The sequence below is a fragment of the Cervus elaphus genome, chromosome 21 (assembly GCF_910594005.1).
Source record: "Cervus elaphus chromosome 21, mCerEla1.1, whole genome shotgun sequence".
NCBI classification, from domain to species: domain Eukaryota; kingdom Metazoa; phylum Chordata; class Mammalia; order Artiodactyla; family Cervidae; genus Cervus; species Cervus elaphus.
This window is the reverse complement of record NC_057835.1, coordinates 26965085-26992084: the sequence shown is the minus strand read 5'-3', so window position 1 is coordinate 26992084 and position 27000 is coordinate 26965085. Positions and strand designations below refer to the sequence as shown.

Sequence of the window (27000 nt, the reverse complement as noted above, 5' to 3'; positions counted from 1 at the left end):
TGAAGATTCTTGGGTAAAGAAGATGTGGTACATCATACAATGGAGTATCACTCGGCCATAAAAAGGAATGAAATAATGCCATTTGCAGCAACATGGACAGACCTAGAGAGTGTCATACTGAGTGAAGTCAGTCAGATAAAGACACTTATCATATAATATTTCTTATATTGTAATCTTAAATAAGGTACAAATGAATCTATTTACAAAACAGCAATAGACTCACAGATGTAGAAAACAAAGTAGGGGGAGGGATGAATTAGATTGTGACGCAGACACACTACTATATGTAAACTACAGAACTAATGAGGACCTAGTGTAGAGGACAGAGAACTCCACCCAATAGTCTGTGACAACCTACATGGGGAAAGGACCTCAGAGAGTAGATATATGTAAATGTATAATTTTATTCACTTTGCTATACAGTGGAAGCTAACATTGTAAATCAATCCTACTCCAATACAAAAATGTTTTAAATGTAGAGTCTACCTTAAAATGAATCTCTACAAGGAGATCAAACCAGTCAATCCTCAAGGAAATCAGTCCTGAATATTCATTGGAAGGACTGATGCTGAAGCTGAAGCTGCAATACCAGGCCACCTGATGTGAAGAACTGACTCACTGGAAAAACCCTGATGCTGGGAAAGATTGAAGGCAGGAGGAGAAAGGGACGACAAAGGATGAGATGGTTGGATGGCATCACCAAGGATCACCAACTCGATGGACATGAGTTTAAGCAAGCTCCAGGAGTTGGTGATGGGCAGGGAAGCCTGGTGTGCTGTAGTCCATGGGGTCGCAAAGAGTCGGTCACAACTGAGTGACTGAACTGAACTGATCTTAAAATGGACACATATGAGTAGCTCAGTGAAATTTCTGACCTCAACTACAGTGAAATCTATAAAGCCCTTCTATGTCATTTTCTTTAACATAAGAGGATTTTAACCTCTCAGACATTCTAATGCTACTAGTGATGAAGATTAGACTAACATATACTGAGAAACTGGGCTTCCCAGGTGCCTGCCAATGCAGGTTACACATAACAACGCAGGTTTGATCCCTGGGTCGGGAAGATCCGCTGGAGGAGAGCAAGGCAACCTACCCCAGTATTCTTGCCTGGGAAATCCCACGGACAGAGGAGCCTGGTGGGCTACCGTCCATGTGGTCGCAGAGAGTTGAACATGACTGAAGCTACTTGGTACACACGCACAAAGAGAAATAGTACAGGGTAGTGGCCAAGATGCAGCCTCTGAGTTCAAACTAGACAGCGTGGGTTCAGACAATGGCTTTTCCTGTGACCTTGGGCAGGTCACCTAAGCTCAGCTTTCTCATATATATAGACTATGAATCCAAGGTTGACATGAGGATCAAACAAATGGATATTCACACAGGTAGCCCATTTCCAACAGTGTTGGCTACTCTCATGTAGGTGACAGTACACATTAGGTGCTCTGATCCCCACCTGTAATCCTAGTGAAGCGGGAGCCTCCTTTCCACACAACACAGGTGGACACGAGACCAAGTTTTTATTCTTTCTCTTTCTGGTTTCTATTCTGAAATTTCAGAGTGAGGAGTTCTCACTGCAATTTAGATCAAAAATTAAATAAAACAGTGTCTAAGCAGAGTCATCCACATTCGGCAATCTATTTTTATTATTTTCTTTCCACGCGTACACATGGGCACCATGAACTGAGTTGTTTTGAACTGTTGTTAACTTCCTTTTGGAGGTAGTTTGATGACACTGTCATTGCAGCGAAAGACCAGCAGATGGCTGTCCACAAAAACACACAAATACCTGGAGGAAAAGGCTTTACAAGATAGTTTCCAAAGAACTGCAAAAATTAGTGCAAGAAAGCTATGGATGTCATACCGAAAACACAGACTTTGAAACGGTCTTAAGAATCCTTTTTAACAGACTTGGTTGCCAAGGGAGAAGGGGGGTGGGGAGGGATGGACTGGGAGTTTGGGATTAGCAAACTATGATATGTAGATGAATAAACAATGAGGTCCCGTTATATAGCACAGGGAATTTCAATCAATATCCTGTGATAAACCATAATGGAAAAGAATATGAAAAAGAATATATATGTATACAACTGAATCACTTTGCTATACAGCAGAAATTAACACCACATTCTAAATCAACTATTCTGCAATAAAAAATTTTAAAAGAATACTTTTACACTTGAGACAAAAATTTAATTCTATTCTTCACACAAAAATCTTTGTCACACTGCCAGAAGAAGTATCTACTGGGGTATAACCTTCCCAGAGGGCAATTTACTTAATGCCAAAGTATTTAAAATATGTTTTTCTTTGATGAAGCCATCAAGAAATAAATATACCTAGTCATTGATCTAAGATATTAAGCCTGAGCTAAAAAATCTGTCTACAGCAGTGGTTGTCATTTTGGGGCGGTTTTGTCCCGTGGGGGACATTGACGATATCTAGGGATGTGTTTGTCACAACTGGAGGGGAGGGGCTGGGACAGGCATCCAGTGGGCAGAGGCCAGGATAACCCCAGACATCCTACAACACACAGGACAGCCCCCCTCAACAGAGATTCAGGTGGCCCCAAATGTCAACTGTGCTGGTATTGAGACACCCTGGACTAGAAGCATGTGCCTCGTGTACTGTTTTTGTAAGAGTGAAGCAGTGAAAATACCTTAAGTGTCCAAAACAGAGGGCTAGCTGTATAAATGACGAATGACTCACCCATACAAGACAGTTGTTAAAAGGAATGTTGCAGAAGTATAATTATTGTGACAAAATATTCTGTGGATAAAGCTTACTGAACTGTATATGCAGTGAAGTGAAGTGAATTCACTCAGTCGTGTCCGACTCTTTGCGACCCCATGGACTGTAGCCTACCAGGCTCCTCAGTCCATGGAATTTTTCAGGCAAGAGTACTGGAGTGGGTTGTCATTTTGAGCCCACAGTTTAAAGGGCTATATACACAGCTGAGGGTGTAAATAGGTGGTCTATCTCTGAACGTAGCATTCTGTATTTTATTCTTCTTTGTGCTTATCATTAATCTTTACTTTTTCTTCAATGAACATCTTACTAATATTAGAATATTACAACTTTAATACAAATTTGGGTACCGCAGCAGTTGATAACTTTTGAGAGAAAAATAGAACAAAATGTTTGAAACTAAATCTTATACTTGAAAACACTGATATTTTTCACTGCATTCATCTAATATCTCAACCAGCTGTTTCCTTAGTACCAGTCACATCAAATAATTTTTCCCATAAATGCTGGGCCATATTTTGCCTTTTCCTATACTTAAATTCTTTTTTATAGTCAGGAAGTCTAAGAATAGATGTACCACAATCACAAATGTACTTCTCAAGCACTCCACCATTGAATTTCTAGCCGTCTTTTGAGCACGTGTTTGTTCAATCTCTCTTGTCACGTCCAACTCTTTGCGACCCCATGGACTGCAGCACACCAGGCTTCCCTGTCCTTCACCATCTCCCAGAGTTTGTGCAAACTCATGTCCCTTTTGAGCAGCAGTAAAACCTGAATGCTGCTGTAAGCTTTCTCTGAAGATGCATACTTAGTACTAATGCAGTTGTGGTTGATCACTACTGGGGGAGTTTAGGCAATTGTATTTTTGTCTATTTATGGCTGTTAGCCATGCCCAGATGGTGCTAGTGGTAAAGAACCCACCTGCCAATGCAGAAGACACAGGAGACTTGGTTCAATCCCTGGGTTGGGAAGATCCCCTGGAGAAGGAAATGGAAAGCCTGGAGAATTCCAGTATGCTTGCCTGGAGAATCCCAGGGACAGAGGAACTTGGTGGGCTGCAGTTCACAAGGTCACAAAGAGTCAGACATGACTGAGCGACTGAGCACAAGCCATGCCAAGACATGAAAGCCCAAAGTTATGAAGTCTCATTTAGGTTACAACCAGTAAAACAAGAAAGCAGGTTTTTGGATTTTCTGCTGCAAATTCTACTAATAAAGTATTTACAGCCAACGGATGACATTTTAAAATAACTGAACTGAAAAATGTCCAAATTTTAACACTTAAATTGCTTGTTAAATGGAAGCAAAATCTAGAACATATTCTTTGTGAGCCAAAGATAGCCAGGTATTAGCTGTGCCCGACGATCCAGGAAAAAGTCAATGATATTATTCGATCTGTTTCAAGTATAATTTCCCTCCAAGGAACAGAAGAGAAAGGCTCAAGAAAGGCCCCTAACTGAAAGGATCAGATTTGAGTCAGAGCGAATCACTCTTATGCACTCAGGTTCACCTGCAAAATAATAGGAGGTTATTGACCCTCACTTCTGCCCTGTATCAAAACCCAACTCACCCATTTCGTCCTACGTAACCACTCCGTCATCTGTAAGCATGTGTGTCCTGACTACCAGGTCAGCCGACCACTCTCGGGGTGTGCACTGTACTCTGTCCCATATCTGACTATGAACAGACAGACGCTCAGTATTGGGGAGGTCCTCAGGGATCTTGGCCAGCCTCACTTTATCCCGACAGAGGAGATAACACGCTTTTGAATTGAATCGGGTGGAGGGCCTGGGTGTCCAGGCGGGGGCCTCGGATGCACGACACGCCCCCAGATAAGCGGGCAGCGCGGGGAGCGTTTGCCCTTAGGTCCGGAGGGAAGAACTTCGCTCACGTACTTTCTAGAAACAGACTGCAGATGCTTCTGCTGGCCTGGGAAGCCAGAGGATGAAATATCATGAAAGGATGTTCCAGGCTATGAAAAATAACTGCTAATTAAAAAAAATAACATGACCAGTCATTTTTCCTGATATCCACGTGAGTTGTGGTCAGAAAAGCTACCGCTTCACAGAGCACGAGTGATTCGGTTTCTACGGGCAGTGGACTTTGCAGGGTAGAAGCCACAAGCACGGGGGCCGGCGGTCGGCGCAGCAAGCGGGGGAGTTTGTGGGGTTTTACGTCTGGTCGTAATCTCCCCATCGCCTCCGCCAGGTGCCCCCGAGGACCGCGCCGCCGTGACTGCACTTCCCGGCGCTCAGACTCCGCCTGGCCGACAGGGGGCGCGCGCAGCCACGCCTAGCCTGCCCCTTCAGGGGAGCCCCATCCCCGGGTCGCGCAGCCGCCTTAGAGCCCGCCGGACGATTCCTCTTCCGGGGCAGCGCGGAGAGGCGTGCGGGACCCGGATGCAAACGCGAGCGCGGCTATATAAGCACCCCGCAGGCCTCACGCCTTCCTCTTTGAGGAAGACGCGGTCGCCGCTGCAGCGGAGCTCAGTGCCGCCCGCTCTTGTTCCTGACTCACCGCTGTTCGCTCACGCCGAGGAACAAGTCGGTCAGGAAGCCGCGCCGCAGCCATGGTGAGTATGGGGCGTCCGGGTCGCGTCCTGGAGCAACGCTGGGCTGGAGGGAGGGAACGGGACTCGCTTGTCCAGGGAATGGGCTTGTGAGATGCCGCCAGGAAATGAAGGCTCCGAGCGCTCTGGTCCCCGGGCTTGACAGGCTTCTTAAGGGTTCTTTATTCTCACCTGTGTGATAACAGGCCTTTAAAGACACCGGCAAGACTCCCGTGGAGCCAGAGGTGGCCATTCACCGGATTAGGATCACCCTCACCAGCCGCAACGTGAAGTCTCTGGAGAAGGGTCAGTGCGGCGAATTTGGGGGTCTCGGGGTTTGTTCTTGGGCGCAGGGTCGGCGCTCGGGGTCCAGCGTCCTCTTTCAAAAAGCAGTTAAGAGTGGTCCACACTCGGTGTGTGCCGTGTTGGCGGTGAGGAGAGAATTGCTGTGTTGACTTACGGTGATCGTTTTATACGCTATTCTGAGCCCGCGGCGGTTCGACTTTGAGCCGGCTCTTGTGCCATAAGGGAACCAACTGAAGGATGCTTTTACTTCCCTGCAGTGTGTGCTGACTTGATCAGAGGCGCGAAGGAAAAGAATCTCAAAGTGAAAGGACCAGTTCGGATGCCTACCAAGGTGAGAGTGTCGGGGACAGGAGGTGGAAAATGGTAGTTGGAGAGAAGATGGAGAAATTAGGAAACATGAACTAAGTGAAGTGGGAGCACTGAATATGAAATAGAAAACTGAAACAAACTTGGTAAAAGTAAACGGTTCTGTTACAGTCCAGTTGCTTTTAAACATGGCTGCTCGTTAAAAACAAATGGAGCTTTGGCGAAAAAAAGCAATACCTGGGCATTTGTATTTTTCAAAAAATTCGAAGGTAATTCTGATGTGCATTTGGGTATCAGAATGCATTTTTGCTTTTTAGGGTAAGGGATTTGGCTGCTAAAAGACTTTTATTTACTGATGCTAACAGTAAACACCCAGAGTCAAATGCTGATAAAATCTGGTACGTGTTAAATATGTATTTTCTGGAGGTAAAACGGTTGAAGGTTTTTGCTGCTGGTGTTTGGTGTGCCTTTGGCACAGTACCAAGGGTCCTGTTGTGACTGCAGGAAAATAGAATTCCTATTAAAAATTGTATCTGGAAAGTATATAAAGCGGGCTGAGGCCCTGGGAGGTTTTCAAATGGAATCTGTAATGATTGTATAAGTGTCCTAGGGAAGCAAAACAGACCATAAATGCTTGGTTTCCATTTTTTCTTGTTGCAGACTCTGAGAATAACTACAAGGAAAACTCCTTGTGGTGAAGGTTCTAAGACTTGGGATCGATTCCAAATGAGGATCCACAAGCGACTCATTGACCTGCACAGCCCCTCTGAAATTGTCAAGCAGATCACTTCCATCAGTATTGAGCCAGGAGTCGAGGTGGAAGTCACCATTGCCGATGCCTAAATCAATCTTTTTAATAAATTGATAATCAGTTGTTAAATCTTGTTGACTTTTATTCATAATACTGACAAGTCTTAGGAATAGAGTTGTGTTATGGAATTGATTCCACTTTTTAAGTAGAATAATCAGAATTACATGGATAGCCTGTGGTGGTCGACCCTGTTTCCATTGTTTTCCAGGCGCCAATAAGCTAGTTTACACATGACAGCATTTGAAAACAGAATTGTGTTAACTGCCACATGAGATCTTGCTGTTGATGAATATTGGGATTTTTGAACATGTGTGTGGGTTTAACTTTGGAACTGTCAGAGGTGCCTGGGATGATTCTAGTGTGACCAGCTGTGGTTAGAAACCTAGTGTGATAAAAGGCAAGGAACTCAGAAGCTAGATCTTAATATCTAGCCCTGACTCTTGCTCATTTGTCATAACTCCTTTTAAACTTGGCAAATTTCAGTAAGTTGTGGAAACTTTTATAGATACTGGTTCCTTAATTATATTTTAGATGAGAAAATATACAATAAAATATAAAACAATCCTAGTACTTAGATTTAGGTTGTATTTATAGATACATGTTTTATATATACTCCTTGGAATCACTTTTCAGTTAATATATATAGGTCATTCAGTATGAAGCTAAGTTAAGCATTTACATGTTTAGGGCTGAAAAACACATCTTAGGTCAGATTGCATTTATCCAAACCTCCATTGGCATGATACTGGATAACACTGCCTAGCTCCAGGACCCTGCTTATACATTGTATTCCCATTGTGTAGACATAGAAATTGGTTTTTGAGTTTTAATTTGCCTAATGTTACGAGCCTTAATAGCACAGCTGAATCTTAGTGTGCCCCTGGGTTGAGGATCCATCTTGATGTCCCGTTGAAAGGTTGAAGTCTTTGCTGTTTATAATTGGGTGGCTATCCTAAACAAATGTATGTCTATTCTACAAAAGTGTATGACAGGTATATAAGCATTTTAGAAATAATAAAATTTGCCATTCTTAGGATTGCAATAATGAAATTCCTGCCTTTTCTCCCAGGAGCCCAGTCCACTTTGGATTACCTTGTCCAGTGACTTCAGTTAGCATGTATGTTTAAACTGTTCAGGTTTCTCTGGGTATCCAATTATCTGCCAGATGCCAGAACCTCATATAACTGTAAGTTGACAAGCCCCCACACCTTATTTTCAGCCCGTTTTCAACCCATGTCCAACACATGCTGCACAGTCATTCTGATATTGGAATTCTCATCCCTAAACACTTCTACAACATCCAAGTGCTTTTTGATTCTGTTTTTTTCCTGCTAGCAGGTCTCCAAAACACCAGATTTTGAAAAGGGATTTTAGTGGAGTAGAACTTGGAGAGATGTTAATGCTAAGGTAACCTATGCTAACCCATTTATAACAACATTGTGCCAAATCAACTTAGACTAACTAGCTTGGGAAGACAAAATTTCATTGCATAAGAAGAATCTTACAGTTCTCTTCCTGAGGCCAGCAGTGATTTAACCTTTCCTAGAGAAGCTGGTTTAGTTAAACTGAAGAAGTTGGTAGGAAATCAGCCTGGCAGTGAGCTACTGACTTGCCCTCTAGCCCAATTTTCAGCATTCTCTGCACTAGGAAGTTCTAAAACTACAGTGGCAGTTAAGATCATTAATGGCTAAAGAGTAGGTTGTTAAGCAAAATGTGCCTTCATAAATCAAAAGATACAACTTGCATACAGTTCTGAAATTTAACCAACACCTGCCAGGGTGACTGGCAGTTGTCATTTAGCAGTTGTCATTACACGAGGATAATTGCATTTAAGCCATAAGCAATAATACATAGGGCCTGAAATATAGCTAAAACCTGGCGCTTAAAATTGAGGAACTGCCATTATCTTCAATTCCTTTGTTAAGTCACTAAGTTTTGTGGGACTCTGTCACCCCATGGACTGCAGCACACCAGGCTTCCCTATCCTGACTTAACTGTAGCTAATGTAGTACAGGGGAGGTTGCAGTGAACTAACTGGGTTTTTAGTCTTAAGTTCCACAGCTGGTTGGTTAGGCGAATGCTCAAACTACCGTACAGTTGTACTCATCTCACACGCTAATAAAGTAATGCTCAAAATTCCCCAAGTCAGGCTTCAGCAATACATGAACCGTGAGCTTCCAGATGGTCAAGCTGGTTTTAGAAAAGGCAGGGGCAGAGGAACCAGAGATCAAATTGCCAACATCTGCTGGATCATCGAAAAAGCAAGAGCGTTCAGAAAAACATCTATTTCTTCTTTATTGACTATGCCAAAGCCTTTGACTGTGTGGATTACAATAAACGAAAATTCTGAAAGAGGTGGGAATACCAGACCATCTGACCTGCCTCTTGAGAAACCTATATGCATGTCAGGAAGTAACAGTTAGGACTGGATATGGAACACAGACTGGTTCCAAATAGGAAAAGGAGTATGTCAAGGCTGTATATTGTCACCCTGCTTATTTAACTTATATGCAGAGTACATCATGAGAAACTCTGGGCTGGAAGAAACACAAGCTGGAATCAAGATTGCCGGGAGAAATATCAATAACCTCAGATATGCAGATGACACCCTGATGGCAGAAAGTGAAGAGGAACTAAAAAGCCTGTTAGTGAAAGTGAAAGAGGAGAGTGAAAAAGTTGGCTTAAAGCTCAACATTCAGAAAACATGGCATCTGGTCCCATCACTTCATGGAAAATAGATGGGGAAACTGTCAGACTTTATTTTTGGAGGCTCCAAAATCACTGCAGATGGTGATTGCAGCCATGGAATTAAAAGACGCTTATTCCTTGGAGGGAAAGTTATGACCAACCTAGATAGCATATTAAAAAGCAGAGACATTACTTTGCCAACAAAGGTCCATCTAGTCAAGGCTATGGTTTTTCCAGTGGTCATGTGTGGATGTGAGAGTTGGACTGAAGAAAGCTGAGCACCGAAGAATTGATGCTTTTGAACTGTCATGTTGGAGAAGACTTGAGAGTCCCTTGGACTGCAAGGAGATCCAACCAGTCCATCCTAAAGGAGATCAGTCCTGAGTGTTCATTGGAAGGACTGATGCTGAAGCTGAAACTCCCAATAGTTTGGCCACCTCATGCGAAAGAGTTGACTCATTGGAAAAGACCCTGATGCTGGGAGGGATTGGGGGCAGGAGGAGAAGGGGACAACAGGATGAGATGGCTGGATGGCATCACTGACTTGATGGACATGAGTTTGAGTAAACTCCGGAAGTTGGTGATGGACAGGGAGGCCTGGCATGCTGCAATTCATGGGGTTGCAAAGAGTTGGACACGACTAAGCAACTGAACTGAAACATGCTTGCTTAAGCTCGTTGGTCGTTAATTCTCATCTGCAAGAGGGAAAAGGTTACCCACTCCAGTGTTCTGGCCTGGAGAATTTCATGGACTGTATAGTTCATGGGGTCACAAAGAGTTGGACACGACTGAACGACTTTAAATGTAAACTCTTCCAGGTAAGATTTTTTTTCCTTCTTCCCCAAAGGAAACATTAACATTTTTCCCCTAAAAATAAAGAAAAATTCTGAGACCTTCAGTAACTCACTTAACATGAATGAACTAAAGCGTAATAAACATCAGCCCACTGCCTCAGAGGACTTTAAAAGGACAAATGAGAAAATACACATAAAAATGCAGTCGTTGTTAAGTTACTGTCATGTCCAACTCTGTGACCCCATGGACTACAGCACACCAGGCTTCCCTGTCCATCACCAACTCCCAGAGCTTGCTCAAACTCATGTCCGTTAAGTCGGTGATGCCATCCAACCATCTCATCCTCTGTCGCCCCCTTCTCCCTCCTTCAGTCTTTCCCAGCATCAGGGTCTTATTTCCAATGAGTCAGTTCTTCACATCAGGTGGCCAAAGTATTGCAGCTTCAGCTTCAGCATCAGTCCTTCCAATGAATATTCAAGACTGATTTTCTTTAGGATGGACTGGTTTGATCTCCTTGCTGTCCAAGGTACTCTCGAGTCTTCAACACCGTAGTTCAAAAGCATCAATTCTTTGATGCTCAGCTTTCTTTATGGTCCAACTCGCACATCTGTACAGGACTACTGGAAAAACCATAGCTTTGACTATACGGACCTTTGTCGGCAAAGTGATGTCTCTACATTTTAGTACACTCTGAAGCATTCAAAAATAGCTAATTAAAATCCCTACTGGGCCTTAAAATATTAGTAACAAAATAATGGTAGTTTACATAGTGGTATCAATATCAATGAGTCTGGGTTGTAGGCCAGCTTGTATGGATTAGGGAGGCAGAGTGTTAGTCCTTCAGTCGTGTCCAGTTCTTTGGGATATCGTGGACTCCAGCCTGCCAGGCTTCTCTGTTCATGGAATTCTCCAGGCAAGAATACTAGGGTAGCCATTCCCTTTATCCAGGGGATTTTTCCCACCCAGGGATCAAATTTGGGTCTCCCACATTGTAAGCAGATTATTTACCATCTGAGCCACAAATTAAGCCCGAGGCAGAGGCAGGTTGAAAATGGGAGGCTCTCCAGTCCTAACCACATTCCCATTAGATTCACAGCTACTTTGTTTTAAACATGCAGCTAAACCGTAGACAACAGCTGTGCAATTGCTAGGTCAGATTTTTCCACCTGATGCTCCTAAAGTATGTATTAAATAGGTTCAGGATCTGGGATGTAAGGTAAACAGGCAAGAAATTCTAGGCTGTGTTGTCAAATATGTTCCAAACTTAATTACCTGGATATGCAGGCTTAATAATATACTTCTTTTTTTCTAATTTTTTTTTTTTCCCTTGTCTTTTTTTTTTTTTTTTTTAATTTTTTTATTAGTTGGAGGCTAATTACTTCACAACATTTCAGTGGGTCTTGTCATACATTGATATGAATCAGCCATAGATTTACACTTATTAATATACTTCTTTGAGCCTCAATTTTCATGTGCAAAATGTAGGTACTTGTGTCTATCTCAGGGTCATACTAGGTGTTCCTTTGTCTCTGTGGGAGACATTTTCTAACAAAATCAAGACTGATTTGCTAAGTGCATAGATTTCTCCCATGGCGACCTCGATTCCCACAGGGTGTGGTGCACTGCTGACCAACGGTGTTAGGTGAGATTGCTTACAGGGGATTTGAGCCCAGGACATGGCTTTCCTAACTGCTTCTTCCTTCACCAGACTAGTGAGTACGCAGGTCCAACTCCAAAGCAGAACATGGCAAAGCCGAAGTTTAGCCTTTAGAAACTAAGAAGAACTAATTCTCATTCTAGGTATACTACCTTTCACTTTCATAGCAAATTAGACTTCTAGAACAAGAGAACTTGATCTTTCTGTATGTTTTGTCCTATAAAGTGCTTTTTTTTTCTTTACATAGAACCCACCCACCCCAAAAGGTATTGTTAATATTGAAATCTTCAGAACTTTTCTTGTAAATACAAGTATATGTGATTTTAATCTATTCAATATCTTCTCTTTAGCCATATAAAATTTATCTCTTTAAAAAATACATGTGAGACAAATACTAAACATATTGCTCTCTGTGTATTCTGATTATCTGATATGTGATTTGCAAATTCTCCCATTCTGTAGGTTGCCTTTTCATGTCAATTCATTTTGAGTCAACTTTTGTATATGGTATAAGGTGATTTCTGTAGATGGCTTCATTCTTTTGCAGTAGATATCTGTATTTCTCCCAACACCACTGGTTGGAAGAGACTTTTCTTTTCCCCAGCTGCTTCGTCTTGGCACCTTTGTTGTTTGGCACCTGAGTTGTGTCTGAATCTTTTCAACCCTGTGGACTGCTGCATTTCCTGTCCATAGGGTTTCCCTGTCCTTCCCTATCTCCCAGAGTCTGCTCAGACTCTTTTCCATTTAGTTGGTGATGTCATCCAACTGTCTCATCCCCTTCTCCTGCCCTCAATATTTCCCAGCTTCAGGGTTTTTTCCAATGAGTTGGCTGTTTGCATCATGTGGCCAAACTGTTGGAGCTTCAGCTTCAGCATCAGCCTTTCCAATGAATATTCAGGATTGATTTCCTTTAGGATTGACCGGCTTGATCTTGCAGTTCAAGGGACTCTCAGGAGGCTTCTTCAGCACCGCAATTCAAAAGCGTCAATTGGCACCCTTACTGAACATCATCTGACCTTCAGTCAAGGCTGAGGCATCCTTGTGTTCCACGAATAAATCCCACTTGGTCATGGTGTATAATCTTTTTATCGTGCTGTTGAATTTGGCTTGCTAATATTTTGTTGAAGATTGCCTCAGTGTATTCATCAGAGATAATGGTGTGAGTTTTTTAAATTGAAGGCTTCCCTGGTGGCTCAGGAGTAAAGAATCTGCCTGCAATGCAGGAGGCTGCCTGAAATATAGGAGGCATGGGTTCTGGTTGGGAAAGATTCCCTGGAGGAGAGCAAGGGAACCCACTCCAGTATTCTTGCCTGGGAAATTCCATGGACACAGGAGCCTGGCGGGCTACAGTCCACAGGGTCCCCAGAGTTGGACACGACTTAGTGACTAAACCAAACCACCATAATTGACATATAGCATTATATTAGTTTCTAGTGTACCATGTAATGATTTGATATTTGTATATAATCAGTAGTTTTCTTGTAGTGTTTGGTTTTAGTATTGGAATAATGCTGCCCTCACAGAATGAATTTTGAATTGTTGCCACCTCTTCAGTTTTTTGTAAGAGTTTGAAGAAGATTGGTGTTAGTTTTTCTTCAAATGTTTGGTAGAATTCCCCAGTGAAGCTGTCTGATTGTGGACTTTTCTTTGCTGTTCTTTGTTAAAGCTACTTCAATGTCCTTACTAGTTCAGATTTTTTATTTGTTCGTGATTCAGTCTTAAGAGACTGAATTTACAAATAAATTCTGTATTTCTAGGAATTTATCCATTTTTCTAGGTTATCCCATTTGTTGACATATAAGCATTTATAGTATTCTCTTAAAATCCTTTTTATTTCTGTGGCATTAGTTGTAATGTCTTATATTTCAATTCTGATTTTAGTTAAGTAGTTTTTTCCTAGTTAATCTAGCTAAGAATTTGTCAATTTTTATCTTTTCAAAAATTTAGCTCTTAGTTTTATGAATTTCTCTGTGGTTTCCCTATTCTCTATTTTATCTCTGCTCTAATCTTTATTATTTTCTTCCTTCTGCTAACTTTGAATTTAGTTTGTTCTTTTTTTAGTTCTTTGAGATATAAAATTAGATTATTTATTTTTCAAGAGTGTATTGTTTAATTTCCACATATTTGTGAATATTCCAGTTTTTCCTTTGCTATTGAGCCCTAGTTTCATTCCATTGCAGTCATTTGGTATGTCCATTTCTTTCTTCAAATTTAGAAAAATTCTGGCTATCTGTTTTTGGCTATTATTTCTTCAAGTAAGCTCTCTGCATTCCTCCCCACCCCCACTTCTCCTTCTGGAGCTCCTATAATTATTACTTTGATCTGCCTGATGGTGTCCCAGAGCCCCCAAACTGTTTCACTTTTCCATTCTTTATCCTTTCTGCTCCTCTGACTTAATAATTTCAAATGATTGTCTTCAGGTCATTTGCTGATTCTTTCTTCTGCTTGATTAAGTCTGCCACTAAATCCTCCTATTGAGTTTGTTAACTCAGTTATTGTATTCTTCAGCTCCAGAATTTCTTTCTTTCTTTTTTTTTTTTTAATAATTGCTGCCTCTTTGTTGATATTCTTATTTTGTTCATCCACTGTTTTCCTGATTTTCTTTAGCTGTCTGTCTGGGCTCTCTTTTAGCACATTGAGCACATTTAAAGTGCTTATTTGAATTCTGTGTCTGGTAATTCATAGATCTCTTGTTTCTTTAGGGTTGGTTTCTGGAAATTTATTTTGATCAGTTGATTGGGCTGTGTTTGTCCCCCCCCCGCCCTTTTTTCTTGTAAGCCCTGTGATCCTGTATTGAAATTTGGGCATGTGAAAAGTGGCCATCCCTCCCAGTCTGTTGTTGTTTATTCACCAATTTGTGCCTGACTCTTGCAACCCCATGGGCTGGACTGTAGCTTACGAGGCTCCTCTGTCCATGGAATTCTTCAGGCAAGAATACCGACCGGAATGGGTAGCAATTTCCTTCTTCAGGGGATCTTCCTGACTCAGGGATTGAACTCTCATCTCCTACGTCGGTAGGCAGATTCTTTACCAATGAGCCACCAGGGAAGCCCAGTCTGTAGGGGAAGTCATCTTGGCTGAAGATCTGAGGACCCCTCAAAACTTTTCTGGGAGTACGTCTCTCTGGGCTTGTGTGTGATTTACTAGAGGCATAGACTTGTTTCCTTCTCAGGAGCCTGTAATCTCTTACTCCCTCTGGTGTCTGTCTGTAGTACTGCATTCTCCATGGTATCAGTTCAGTTAAGTCCACTTGCTCAGTCGTGTCTGGTTCTTTGCGACCCCATGAACTGCAGCACGCCAGGCTTCCCTACCCATCACCAACTCCCGGAGCTTACTCAAACTCATGTCCATTGAGTCCGTGATGCCATCCAACCATCTCAACCTTTGTCGTCCCCTTCTCCTCCCACCTTCAGTCTTACCCAGCCCCAGGGTCTTTTCAAATGAGTCAGTTCTTCTCATCAGGTGGCCAAAGTATAACTCCAACTGAACATGACTTTGTTCTCAACAGCCTCGAGTCCGGCAACCACACACACACTATGCTGCTTTCCCATCAGTGCCCTGAGTTCCAGAGACTGAAATTAGTCCCTTAGGCAGCCCCGCAAAAAGCCAGGACTTTGGACTCATGTTGCATTCTATTTTCCCTCCCAAGAGAGAAGCTGGGAGTTTTCTTCTGGTGTCTGTCCTGGACCGGGGTGTGGGTGGGACTAGGGCAGGCAAATCACAAGGAGCTTTCTTACCTACTGTGACCCTGCTTGGCTTTGTGCCCAGCTTGTGCTGCAGCCTGTCGCCTGGTTCCCAGAGGTGTCACAAAGATCCTCTGGTCTGTGTATCACTGCTGGGTCGGTGTCTATGTCAGACTGGGTCTATGTCTGGGGCTTCCTAGTCCTCTGTCTGGCTGACATCACTCTAATGACTCTTTTTGAAATATAATCAAATATCATAAATAACAATAACCTCTTAATATCCTTAAATATCCAGTAGTATTCAAGTTTCTCTGAGTGTTTTTACTGTTTATTTATTTGAATAAGGATCTGATTGATGTTTCTCAAATTTCTTTTAATCTAGTGGTTCCCCTTCCATCTAGGAAACTGTTTAGGTACAGACAAGCCTCGTTTGGAGCAGTAGCATGGGACCAGAGAAAGTAAACACGCAAGCTGAAAACTTGCAAAATGGTCCTAATAATCAACAGGAAAAATTATGGTTGTTCTGTTACCTATAAATTTTTACAAAAAAATTAAGTCTTTGCTTTCAGTTATAAATGTAAAGGAAAATTTAAAATGGTAGAACTGATATTCAGTATGTGTGTGCTGTGCTCAGTCACTTTTGCTGTGTCTGACTGTTTGCATTCATGTGGACTGATGCCCGTCAGGCTCCTCTGTCCATGGGATTTTCCAGGCAAGAATACTGGAGTGGGTTGCCATGCCCTCCTCCAGGGGATCGTCCTGACCCGATGATCAAGCCCATGTCTCATATCTCCTGCGTTGGCAGTCCAGTTCTTTACTACTAGTGCCAACTGGGAAGCCTGATATTTAGTGTACTATCATCTAAAACATTAGTAATATTAAGAAAATATTCTATATCTTTGTTAAAAAAAAAAAAAACAAAACCAAAAACCCAAGCTCATCAATAGTAGTATGAACAGTGCTTGCTTTCTCATTACATAACTTAAGGCATTTTTTTTTCCTATGCCTTGGTGAGCTGTCATATTTCTGACTTTGGTCATGAAATGTGTCTAGTTTCTTAACATGTAGCTTTTTGATGGTATCCCTGCTCTAGGACATCGTCACCCTTTTCATCACAACCACGCTGCTGCTTCACCTCAGTAAGTCTGTCTTCACTAAGTCCCTTTGGCTGTGTTTCTGAGTCTCTCAATGTTGCACTGTCCACAGGCCCCTGGTCCAGTGTTCGCCCCACAGCCCTGCTTACGCTTGATTCAGACTTCACATCCAGCACTCTCGTATTGCTTCTTCGCTGTTCTTTTGTCTCTGTGGGCCAGTTTCCCGTTCTTAAGTCTCCATTTGTGTAAAACACCACATGGGTTTATGGCTCCATGCTTTGTCGTCTCTGCCGCCTCTGTGAGGACTGAATAACCTGAGCCATCACCAGACTTTGAGAGAAGTGATGTTGTTAGGCGTGTGTTAATGATTTGTAGACTGGAGTGCCCGCCACAGAGTCCATCCTCTCTGCAGCCTCTCTCACAACTGATACACTGTGGTAACTGATACAGGAACTACATCGGTGGGGGCCTGGTGGTGTAGGCCTCTACTGTGATAACTGTGATAAAGCTCGTGCTTACCAGAACCTGGCAAAGCAAACACCACCCACATTTGTCTTGGCATTATCTCTGATTTCTCAGGGGCAATGGTCTTTTATTTTGATTTTTCCCTTTGAAGCTCTGGGGAATCTTTGGTTTCTTTTCTTTGTAGTTAAGAATCATAACTAAGCTTTTCTTTCTGGTACTGGTCTAGATCTTCCCTCTTAGGTAGACAGACCTGCTTCTCTCATAGGCTCTTCTTTACCATTTGAAGGATTTTCAAGGCCTGCAATTCCCTGTAAGGTACACGTATAGGCAGCCAGCTGCTAGACTGGGGATCCTCACACCATTAAGACACCACTTAAATGAGGAGCAACACTCGGTCACGCTTGATGCTTTCATCTCTTTCCAGGGGTTATTCAGGTTAGAGACAGGTGCAGTCTCCCTCTTGTCCTGAGTGAGGCAGAAGCTTGTGGGGCAGGCTGACAGGGGTTTCAACAACACACTCTCAGCTTAAAATTAAGCCCCTGTTGGTAGCCGCCTTCTAACCCTGCACCCAGGGGTGCACCAACTCCTCCCTACCCAGAGCCCCAGGAAGGGCAGTTCCCACCACCAGCCCTACCGGGAATGTATTCTAGGGTGTGCCTCCTCCATTCCGTCTCTTCTCACACATTCTGAATCCTAGAAAGCTGGTCAACTGAAATGTCTGTTCATTCTGTTTCTTGTTATTGATTTAATCCTTTGTTTTCCTCTGATAGTTTCAGTGAGGTCTCTAAACAGAGGTGAGGCAACGTCCTTGGCTCAGTCTGCAATCCTGAACTGATTTCTAGCTGATTCTTACCCGTCCGGGACACATCTCCTTAGGAAGAACAGTGGAGTAGTGTAGTAAGGAGACTAGGGGCTCCTAGCCAGGCTGTCTGTGCTCGCAATGCGACTCTGCTCTTTTCTAGCTGAGACTTTGAGTTATTTATCCTCTTGTATCTCGCTTTTCTCATCCAGGGCTTCCCTGGTGGCTCAGATGGTAAAAATAAATCTGCCTGCAATGCAGGAGACCCAGGTTCGATCTTTGGATCAGGAAGATCCCCTGGAGAAGGGAATGGCAGCCCACTCCAGTATTCTTGCCTGGAGGATCCCTGTGGACAGAGAAGCCTGGCGGGCTGCATTCCATGGGGTCACAAAGAGTCAGACATGACTGAGCAACTAACACTTTCACTTTCTCATCAATAAAATAAGAAAATGCCTCATGGAATTGTTTGAAAATGAAGTGAGTTAATATTTTTAATGTACTTAGGACAGTGGTTAGCTCAGAATAAGAACTATTTAAGTATTTGAAAATGAATAGCTTTGAATTTCAAGAAATGAAAAATGAATCTGAAAATGTGGCCCCTTTAATTTCTTGTCTCCACATCTAGAACAGAGTTCCCTGAATACAAGGAGGCTTAAGAAAATTTTTTTTTCCTGCTTAAAAATCACTTAGATTCAGTGGTGACTGCTTTTGCAGTTAAGTAGGCAGTTCATAAGAAGTAAATGTGTAAGTTTGAAGGACTAAATATATCCCAGACAGGACACACAGGCGTCAGAATAGCAACTGAAATGAATTCACCATACAACTAACAGGGAAGAGACACAGCCTGACAAAGGAAGCTAAAAGACAGGATTCCAAACATCTGTTTGCTTCTATTTTTGGTAATCATTGCATCCTCACAGTACTTCAGCCAAAGCTCGAGGAAAGCAAAAACGCTACCTATTTAAAGCCTAACAAAAAGACCACAATGAAATATTCAGCAAAAGATCAAGTTCTAACCAAACTGCAATTAAAAAAAAAGAGTTGTGGACATTGTTTTCCTATGAGCATTCAACAGGTGTTTTCAATCATTTATCATTTGTTCACTTGTGATTAAGCACATTGTACATTATCAAGTCTCAGATGTTTTCATTTCTAAAAGCGTCAACACTGAGCTGGAAACTTTTCCAAATACGAATCCCATTAAACTTTGGTTTAAAGAAAATGATGGAAAACCCACAAGAACAAGAAGTAAATTGCCTCTAAATAAATAAATAAATAAATTGTCTCTTTAAAATAAGAAGGAGAAATAAACCAGTTACACTACGAACAGGAAGCTTCATTGATCCCGATTCTTGTTGTGATCCCAAAACTTGTTGATCCCAAAACTTGTTGTTGCCATGTCAGAAAATAATGTTGACAAACATATGTTCCTTAAAGATTCTTTCTTTTATTTTTCCTTTGAAATAACCACAAACTTACATAAAAGCTGTAAGAACAGTGCAAAGAATATTTTGTCACCCATTTGGGTAAAAATGATCAACATGACACCATCATTCAAATACTTCCCTTTGTGTATTTCAGCCCTGTCTGCCCCCCCCGCCCCCGCAACCGTAGTGCAGCCACCAAAATTAGACCAAGGATGCTCGCCTTGGTCTAATCCTCATGTCTCATTCAAGTTCTGTCAGCAGTCCTAACTCTTTAGAGCACAGTAACAGACTGAGTCAGGCATCGCACTGCATTAAAGTTCTATTTTGCCTGATTTAGCCCACCCATTCCTCAGTCTTCCTTTGACCTTCATGACCTTGGCACTTTGGAGGGTTACGGGCATTGTAATTTGGATGCCTGCCTTACCTGCTCAGGCTGCAGCCCCACTCAGGGCTTGCTCCTGCTATCTTGCTCTTCTCCACTGAGCCCTTCCCTCTCGGGCAATGTCCTGGGCTGGGCTGGGCTGCTGGTCCCACCACCTCCCACCACTGGGTGCTGACACCCTGCAACGGGGCCACCGCCCTCCCGCCCCCTCTGGGGGTGATTGCACCCATGGATGAGATGCTCAGGGAGAGAGGGATAAAGGATAAAGGGGAAAGAAAAGAAAAGGAAGAGGCCTCTAACAGTCTAGAGAAATATGTTTTTGTGTTTGTCTAACCGTGGACTGTAGCAGGTAAAACTTTGATCCAGTTGATGACCTGAAGTCATCCTAAGCAGAATCACAGATTTTAAACAAAATGCCTTTCCACTTACATCATGAATCTCAGAGGAATATTTTGAGGGGTTAGGAAGTGGTTATACTTAACTATGATTATTTAAAAACCACATACAGAGAATTCACGTGGTCTTAAACATTTATGTGTGTACCCCAGAATGATATTCAATCTATTTTGCCCATACTGAAAAATGAAATCAGTAAATTATTGTATAAAACATTTAAAGTAGTTAGAGGTTATTATGAAATGTGGGTTTATGTTCTGCAATGATGTGTTAGAGTTCTCCAGAGAAATAGAATCAATAATATATATGTATATATGTTGTATGAAATGTATGAAATTTATTATAAGTCATCTCACGTGATAATGAAAGTGAAGTGTTAGTCGCACAATCATGTCTGACTTTTTGCGACCCCAAATGACTCTTTGACGTCTGTGATGATTAATTTTATGTGTCAGCTTGACTAGGGCGTGAGATGCCCAGGTATTTGACCAAACATTTTTCTGGGTGTTTCTGTGAAGTGTTTTTGGATGAGATTAATATTTAAATCTGCAGACAGTAAAGCAAGTTGCCCTCCCTAACATGAGCAGTCTTCAGCCAATCAGCTGAAGGCCTGAATAGAACACAGAGTCTAACTCTCCTGGGAATAAGAGGGAACTCTTCCTACCTGGCTGTCCTTGAGCCTGAACATGGCTGTTTCCTGCCTTCAGCCTTGAGCTGAAACACTGGCTCTTCCTGGTCTCTAGCCTGTTGGCCTTCAGGCTAAAATTATTCCATTGATTCCCCTGGTTCCCAGGCCTTTGCACTCCATCTGGACTTAAACCATCAGCGCTCTAGGTCTCCTGCTTGTTGCCTTGTCCTGCAGACCTCGGGGTCTGTCCACATCCATAGGAGCTTCCCTGGTAGCTCAGATGGTAAAGAATGTGCCTGTAATGCAGGAGACCTGGGTTTGATCCCTGGGTTGGGAAAATCCCCTGGAGAAGGGTATGGCTACCCACTCCAGTATTCTTGCCTGGAGAATCTCATGGACAGAGGAGCCTGGTGGGCTACAGTCCATGGGGTTGCAAAGAGTCAGACATGACTTAGTGAATAAACAACAACAGAAGTTTAATCCTCTAATTTCCAAAGCTTTTCTATTATTCACTCTCAGGGGAACTCTTCTAATATGTGCTATGCTGTTCCCTGCTGTATTAAATAGGGTGTACTGATTATCTAGGCTTTAGAGGGCCATCTGAACCTCAGGTGCTAGAAGACTGTCTATCCTCAAGGGCCGTGGCACCATGAGGGACTCTTGAGTTCACTTCAGGAGATGCTGCTCTAGTTGTTTCTCCTTCTCTTCCAGGAAAGTTTCTCAAGGCTCTCTTTCCCAGTGGCACCATGCTTACTAGAAAAGCTATCTTATTAAAAGAGTGAGCAAGGTGCCAGAAGGCTGAGTGGAAATGGACTGGAACACAGCTAGATCCATGCTTGGTCCAATAGCCACGTGATTTCATCACTTGCCCTTCTGAGGCTCCAAGAGCCTGTGTAAGGCACTTCTTTGTTGTTCAGTCACTAAGTTGTGTCTGACTCTTTTTGACCCCGTGGACTGTGGCTTGCTAGGCTCCTCTATCCATGGTATTCGCCAGGCAAGAGTACTGGAGTGGGTTGCCATTTCCTACTCCAGGGGATCTTCCTGATCCTGGGATCGAACTCGAGTCTCCTGCGTTGGCAGTTTGATTCTTTACCACTGAGCTACCTAGGAAGCCCAGTATGAGGTGATACACACCCACTGAACTTCAGAAAGCATGCCCCTGTCCCCCCACCCCCCCCAGAGAGCGTGCTGTTGCCCCGCATCCAGGTCTGGCTCTTCTTTAACAAAGAGCTCTTTTCTTAGGAGCTTCGGATTGCTAGACATCTGTGGATGGACTTCAGTGAATTCACTTTGAAATTACAGACAAAATTTTGCTTGGGCTTATGCCTGACATTTCTGGAAAGAAGATCCAACAGTGTCATCAGATGCTCAGAAGGAATGAGATGGGCTGAGATCTTACTCCTAAGAAGAGGAAGTGATGAAGCGAGGTCATTAGTCTTTTGAATAGCTTCAGTCTGAGCTGAGCAGGTATAAGCGAACTGATAGAATAAATTGCCAGGGTGACCTTTGTGGAATGAGGCCCTAAGGCGCCCAGGTGTGCACACGGTACTCAAATTACAGTGCCATCTACACACGGTCCTGCTTTCCTTCACTTATGTATCACAGACATCATTTTATTTTTGTTTATAGAACTGTTCTAATATTTTAAAAATAATTACATAGGATTCCATTGTATGGCTATACTGCAATTTATTTATCTGGCACCTCATGGATAGATATTTATAATTTTTATTCTAGTTTTGGTCATAAACAGTGCTACCCTGCAGATCTTTGTACATATGATTTTGCACAACATATCACAGTATCTTTTCGCTCATTCCCTTCCAGCACAGGATATTGTGATTATCTTTTGGACATTTTCCTGAATGAAAGGTGAAAACTATGTCTTTTACTTGTTATTTATTCTCTGGAAGATGTCCATATATTTATGGATTATCCATATCTGTTCTTTCATGAAATGTGTGTTCACATTTGCCCCATAAATACAATCTTTCTGGAATATGAAGTGTTATAAGTGAGCAGCCAGAGCACTGAGGCACAGCTCCCATTTCGCCAGCGGGTGTGTGATCTGATCCTGCTCCAGAACACATTAGCCACGTCTCCGTTTTCTCTGTTCAATGGTTTTTTGCTGGATCTGTTAAGGCCAGCTGGAAATCTGATAGAAAAGTTAACTGCCAAAAGACTAACAATGCACTGATGCACTAAATAAAGATTTATTAATACCCGAAGTGATATTCCAGGAATTAATAGGAAGAGAGCAGATTAAGAGATCAAAAATTCTATAACATGACCCCAACTTGACTATGAACCTACTTAAGGAAATGCTCTTAGCAATCATCATATTTTTTTTTTTCTAAAAAGTAAAGAATGCTTTGTTGTAACCATAGATCTCATTGTTATCTATAGAAAAATAATTTTATGTCCTGTAGTGAAAACGTATAAAACTTCAAACGGGTTGTGATATTTAAATGCAAACTTTGAAGTTTTATTCCTTGAATAGTCTCCCTGTAGGTTTTTGGAATTTGGTCTATTTCTTTTAACATGTGCTTGATCCTTTAAGAGCATATTAGGAATTTGGCTCCATAAGAGGTGAAGGGCCGAGCTCTGTGTTGAAGGCAAGCCTTGGTAAGTCGTATGTTTTACTGTAAATTTCAACATGGTTATGATAAAATTACAGTTTCAACTCAATACATATTTGTTTTATTGCAAAGCTAGATGTTTCACCTAACTCAGATTTTGGATATAAAGGTCAGAATAAACTAGATTGTGGATGGGGGCCAGAGGTAGGGGGGTCAGGGAAGTGCTAAAGAGGACGAGAATAGGGGAAGGAACGTTCCAGGAACAAGGACCAGCTCGCAGCTGAGAAAGAGCATGGTGTGGTAACGGGACTGAGAAGTCAGGTGTGGGTGAAATGCCTCTCATCTGGGTTCCTGTGAGGAGAGACACGGGACTGGCGAGGTAAGGAGGGCTGGCTCATACTTTTCCCTTTGCTAAGGGATGGAGCGTTTGTTTCCCAGCAAAGAGGGGAACACTGGAGCGAGAATGTTGCAGCCCACGGGCTTCTGACTGTGGTGGCGCCTCTTCTCACCGCGTGGCTCCCGAGCTTTGGATCACAGGCTCGGCGGTTGTGGCCCAGGGACTCTGCTACCTCGAGGCGGTGAGAAGAGAAGCCACCACAGTCGGAAACCCGTCACGGCAACTAGAGAGCAGCCCCTGCTTGCCTGGCCAGCTAGAGATAGCTTGCTCAGCAATGGAGAATAAAAATAAATAAATAAATCTTTGAAAAAAAAATACAACCCTGCCTTCATACACCATATGCCTTGTCTTCATACAGAAAAAGATATACATCCAACCACAAACATCCGTGTGAGGAAGAAATAGCTATTGACAAATTCTGTTAGAAGAATAAATGGGCTTTTATATTAATAGAGGTGGCAAAGGAAATAACACCTGAAGATACCACGGTTTAAAATGCAAAGCTAACCTCTCTGCTGAGCAAGGAAAATAGCTCTCTGGCTCTCTCTCTTTTTTTTTTTAATTGAAGTATGGTTGATTTACATCTATAATTTCTGCTCTACAGCAAAGTGATTCATTTATATACCTTCTTTTCCACCGATAGATAATAATACTGCGGTGGACACTTTAAAACCTGTTAAAAGAGCAGATCTCATGTAGGGTCTTTTTACTATAATGAATATTACCATGTGATAGACCAAGAAATCCACAAACGAAAGGGGGGATGTGCAACAGAAAAAGATTCTGATTGTTACGTCCAGTCAGCGTGAAAGGAAGCCAGAGCCCACGACGAGCCTCTCACAGCAGAGGTGAGCCGTGACTGTGTCTACGTGCGAGCCTGCACGGACAGCGGAGCCGACGGAGCGCAGGCCTTGGTGCTGGCAGAGATGGGCTTCACTTCTGCTCTTCCTTCTTGTTTGTCCTTGAGCAAGTGGTTCCACCTCCCTGGGACTCGGATGCCTGGTATATAAAAGTTGGGGCTAACTGAGATCTCAGCTTTGAGCTTGACAATTCTATGATTTATTAAAGAGAAATAGTTTTTTCCTAATCGTAAACAAATGTGATGTGAACTTCCTTCCGTGGCTATATAACATAATTAGTAGGAAAGGTGTTACACTCCATAATTACTAGAGGGCTTTCTATTGCTGTAATTCTGACTAAAGATCTGAGAATACTGGCATTGATGTGCTTGGAGAAGTGCCAGGATTTTTGTTTTAAAGTGGCTACAGCAAAGAGTCTAGTAACATTCAATAAAACAAGTTTTTTGTTGTTGTTGTTGTTAGAAAGGAGTTTTAGTAAATAAGAGATGCTAACTTATTTTTCATCTTTAAATAAATGTACATAAATGGGTGCTAAGTTGCTTCAGTTGTGTCCAACGCTGTGAGATCCCATGGACTGTAGCCCACCAGGCTCCCCTGTCCATGGAATTCTCCACGCAAGAATACTGGAGTGGGTTTCACCTCTTACTTTGGGGGATCTTCCCAACCCAGGGATCGAACCCCATGTCTTCTGTCTCCTGCATTGGCGGGCAGGTCTTTACCATGTTGCCATGTGGGAAGCCCTAAATAAATGTATGCAGTACTGAAAATCCTAGGAGATGCACAAACTTTCCCCATGTAATTAATGAAACCTCTCCCTTTTACTCCCCAAAATATTCCAGTTTGGATGCTAAGATGGAAGGACACCCTACTGTTCGTAGATTCTTTTCTGCTTTGCTTAATTCCAAACCCACTTCAAAGATATTCTTCATCTGGTTCTCAAGTGGCTTCAGATGGGCTTTATGAAAATCAATTGCAGCCAGAAGAGTGGGTTTTCCTCTTTCTTTTTCATTTCCTAGCTGTGGGGTTATTAAGAGCCATATTTCCAGTGATCCAACACGCTGATGCGGTTTCTGCTCTGACAAGTAAAGAGCTCAGAAGTCGTCATTCCCTCCTATGATGAGAAAGGCTGACCAACGGAAAATCAAAGAATTTCCCTGTACTCATCTGAGAACTGCAGCCACAGGGCACCCTCCCCCCAACCTCTCACCAAATCTGGAGGGTCTATCACAACCAGAAAGGTCCCTGGAGCAGAAACTGGGGATCCCAAGCTGGCAGAAAGATTTAAACCAGCCCTCAGGACCCTCTCTGCCCACCCTGCTTCCTAGAGAATGTCCCTTCCATTCTCCACAAGTTTCTAGAACTCACAGCCCAATATATCTTTATGTGTTTTTATTAATTCCAAGGACTCAAGATTGGCATGGAATTTATTACAGCAAATTTAAAGCATTGCACAATTTCACTACAACTTTGAAGAGATTCCCTAAGGATTTTTTTTTTTACTTGAAAATTTAATCAAATAACCCCTTGGTCATGAATCTGCCTGGCCAGTTGATGGGGAGTTGTGTTCACACCTGCAGTGACATGTACTCCACACTCAATTCAATTATAAATCTCGGTGACCTCAACTCACCTACAGATGGCACTGAACGGCATGGAAACGGTTCAGATCTGCTTGCTCTCTGTAACTACAGTGACGTATCCAGTTCTGCAAAATCAGTGAACAGCTCCTGAAGTGGCTACACAGCAAAATGGTGCGGAGTTACATGAAAACTGAAATCCTGCTTCGTTCAGTCAACAGGGAAAGGCTTGTATCATCTCTAATTTTCATTTGTTTTTCAATCAACTTATAACGGCTGTACATGGATGTTTCTCAGAGAAAATTTGACTAAGCTCACTGTCAACTACAAATGGGCACTCACCATGGGCACTTGCTTCTACAAGGCTGAAATCACGAGCTACTGCAGCTGCTGACCTTCAACACCTCCTGAAAGGAGTTCAGGGTGGAGAGCAGAAATGAGGAAGGCTGTGCTTGGGTGGAGGGGAGGAGGGGGAAACTGGCAGGACAGGTCTTCAGGTAGCTTGGTATTTTCAGAAGCCAATTTCATAAGCCCAGTTCTTAGATCTCCTTGTGTCTAGAAAAGCACTAAAACCCTTCATGGAGACCACTGCTCCTTGTTACTAGCAGAAAGTTTCTGGGAAAATTTGTGCTTGATTGCATGTACTCTCCCTTCACCAAAATCACACACATACTAATCTTGCCCCACTGTCTCTTTGGAGTGGTCTCTCAGAGCTATCTGAGGTGCTGTCTCCCAGGCTGCAGCCCTCATTTTGCCCCCAATGAAACTTAACTCACAGTTCTCACATTGTGCATTTTTTAAAGTTGACGTCACCGCCCCTTTTGCTATTGGGAGTTGCAGGGGTGGGGTGTTTCT

General features: G+C 42.7%; 1 protein-coding gene and 1 non-coding gene across 2 annotated transcripts; both read left to right on the top strand.

Moving 5' to 3' along the window:
* Window positions 1–5138: 5138 nt before the first annotated feature.
* RPS20 (ribosomal protein S20) lies at window positions 5139–6787 on the top strand. Its single transcript, XM_043880252.1, has 4 exons — window positions 5139–5319; window positions 5502–5601; window positions 5859–5932; window positions 6568–6787. The coding sequence occupies exons 1-4, from the start codon at window positions 5317–5319 to the stop codon at window positions 6748–6750; spliced, it is 360 nt and encodes a 119-aa protein (XP_043736187.1). The 5' UTR covers window positions 5139–5316; the 3' UTR covers window positions 6751–6787.
* Window positions 5722–5788, top strand: LOC122679716. Its single transcript, XR_006336506.1, has one exon. It is a non-coding gene; the product is annotated as a small nucleolar RNA U54 (small nucleolar RNA).
* Window positions 6788–27000: the final 20213 nt, after the last annotated feature.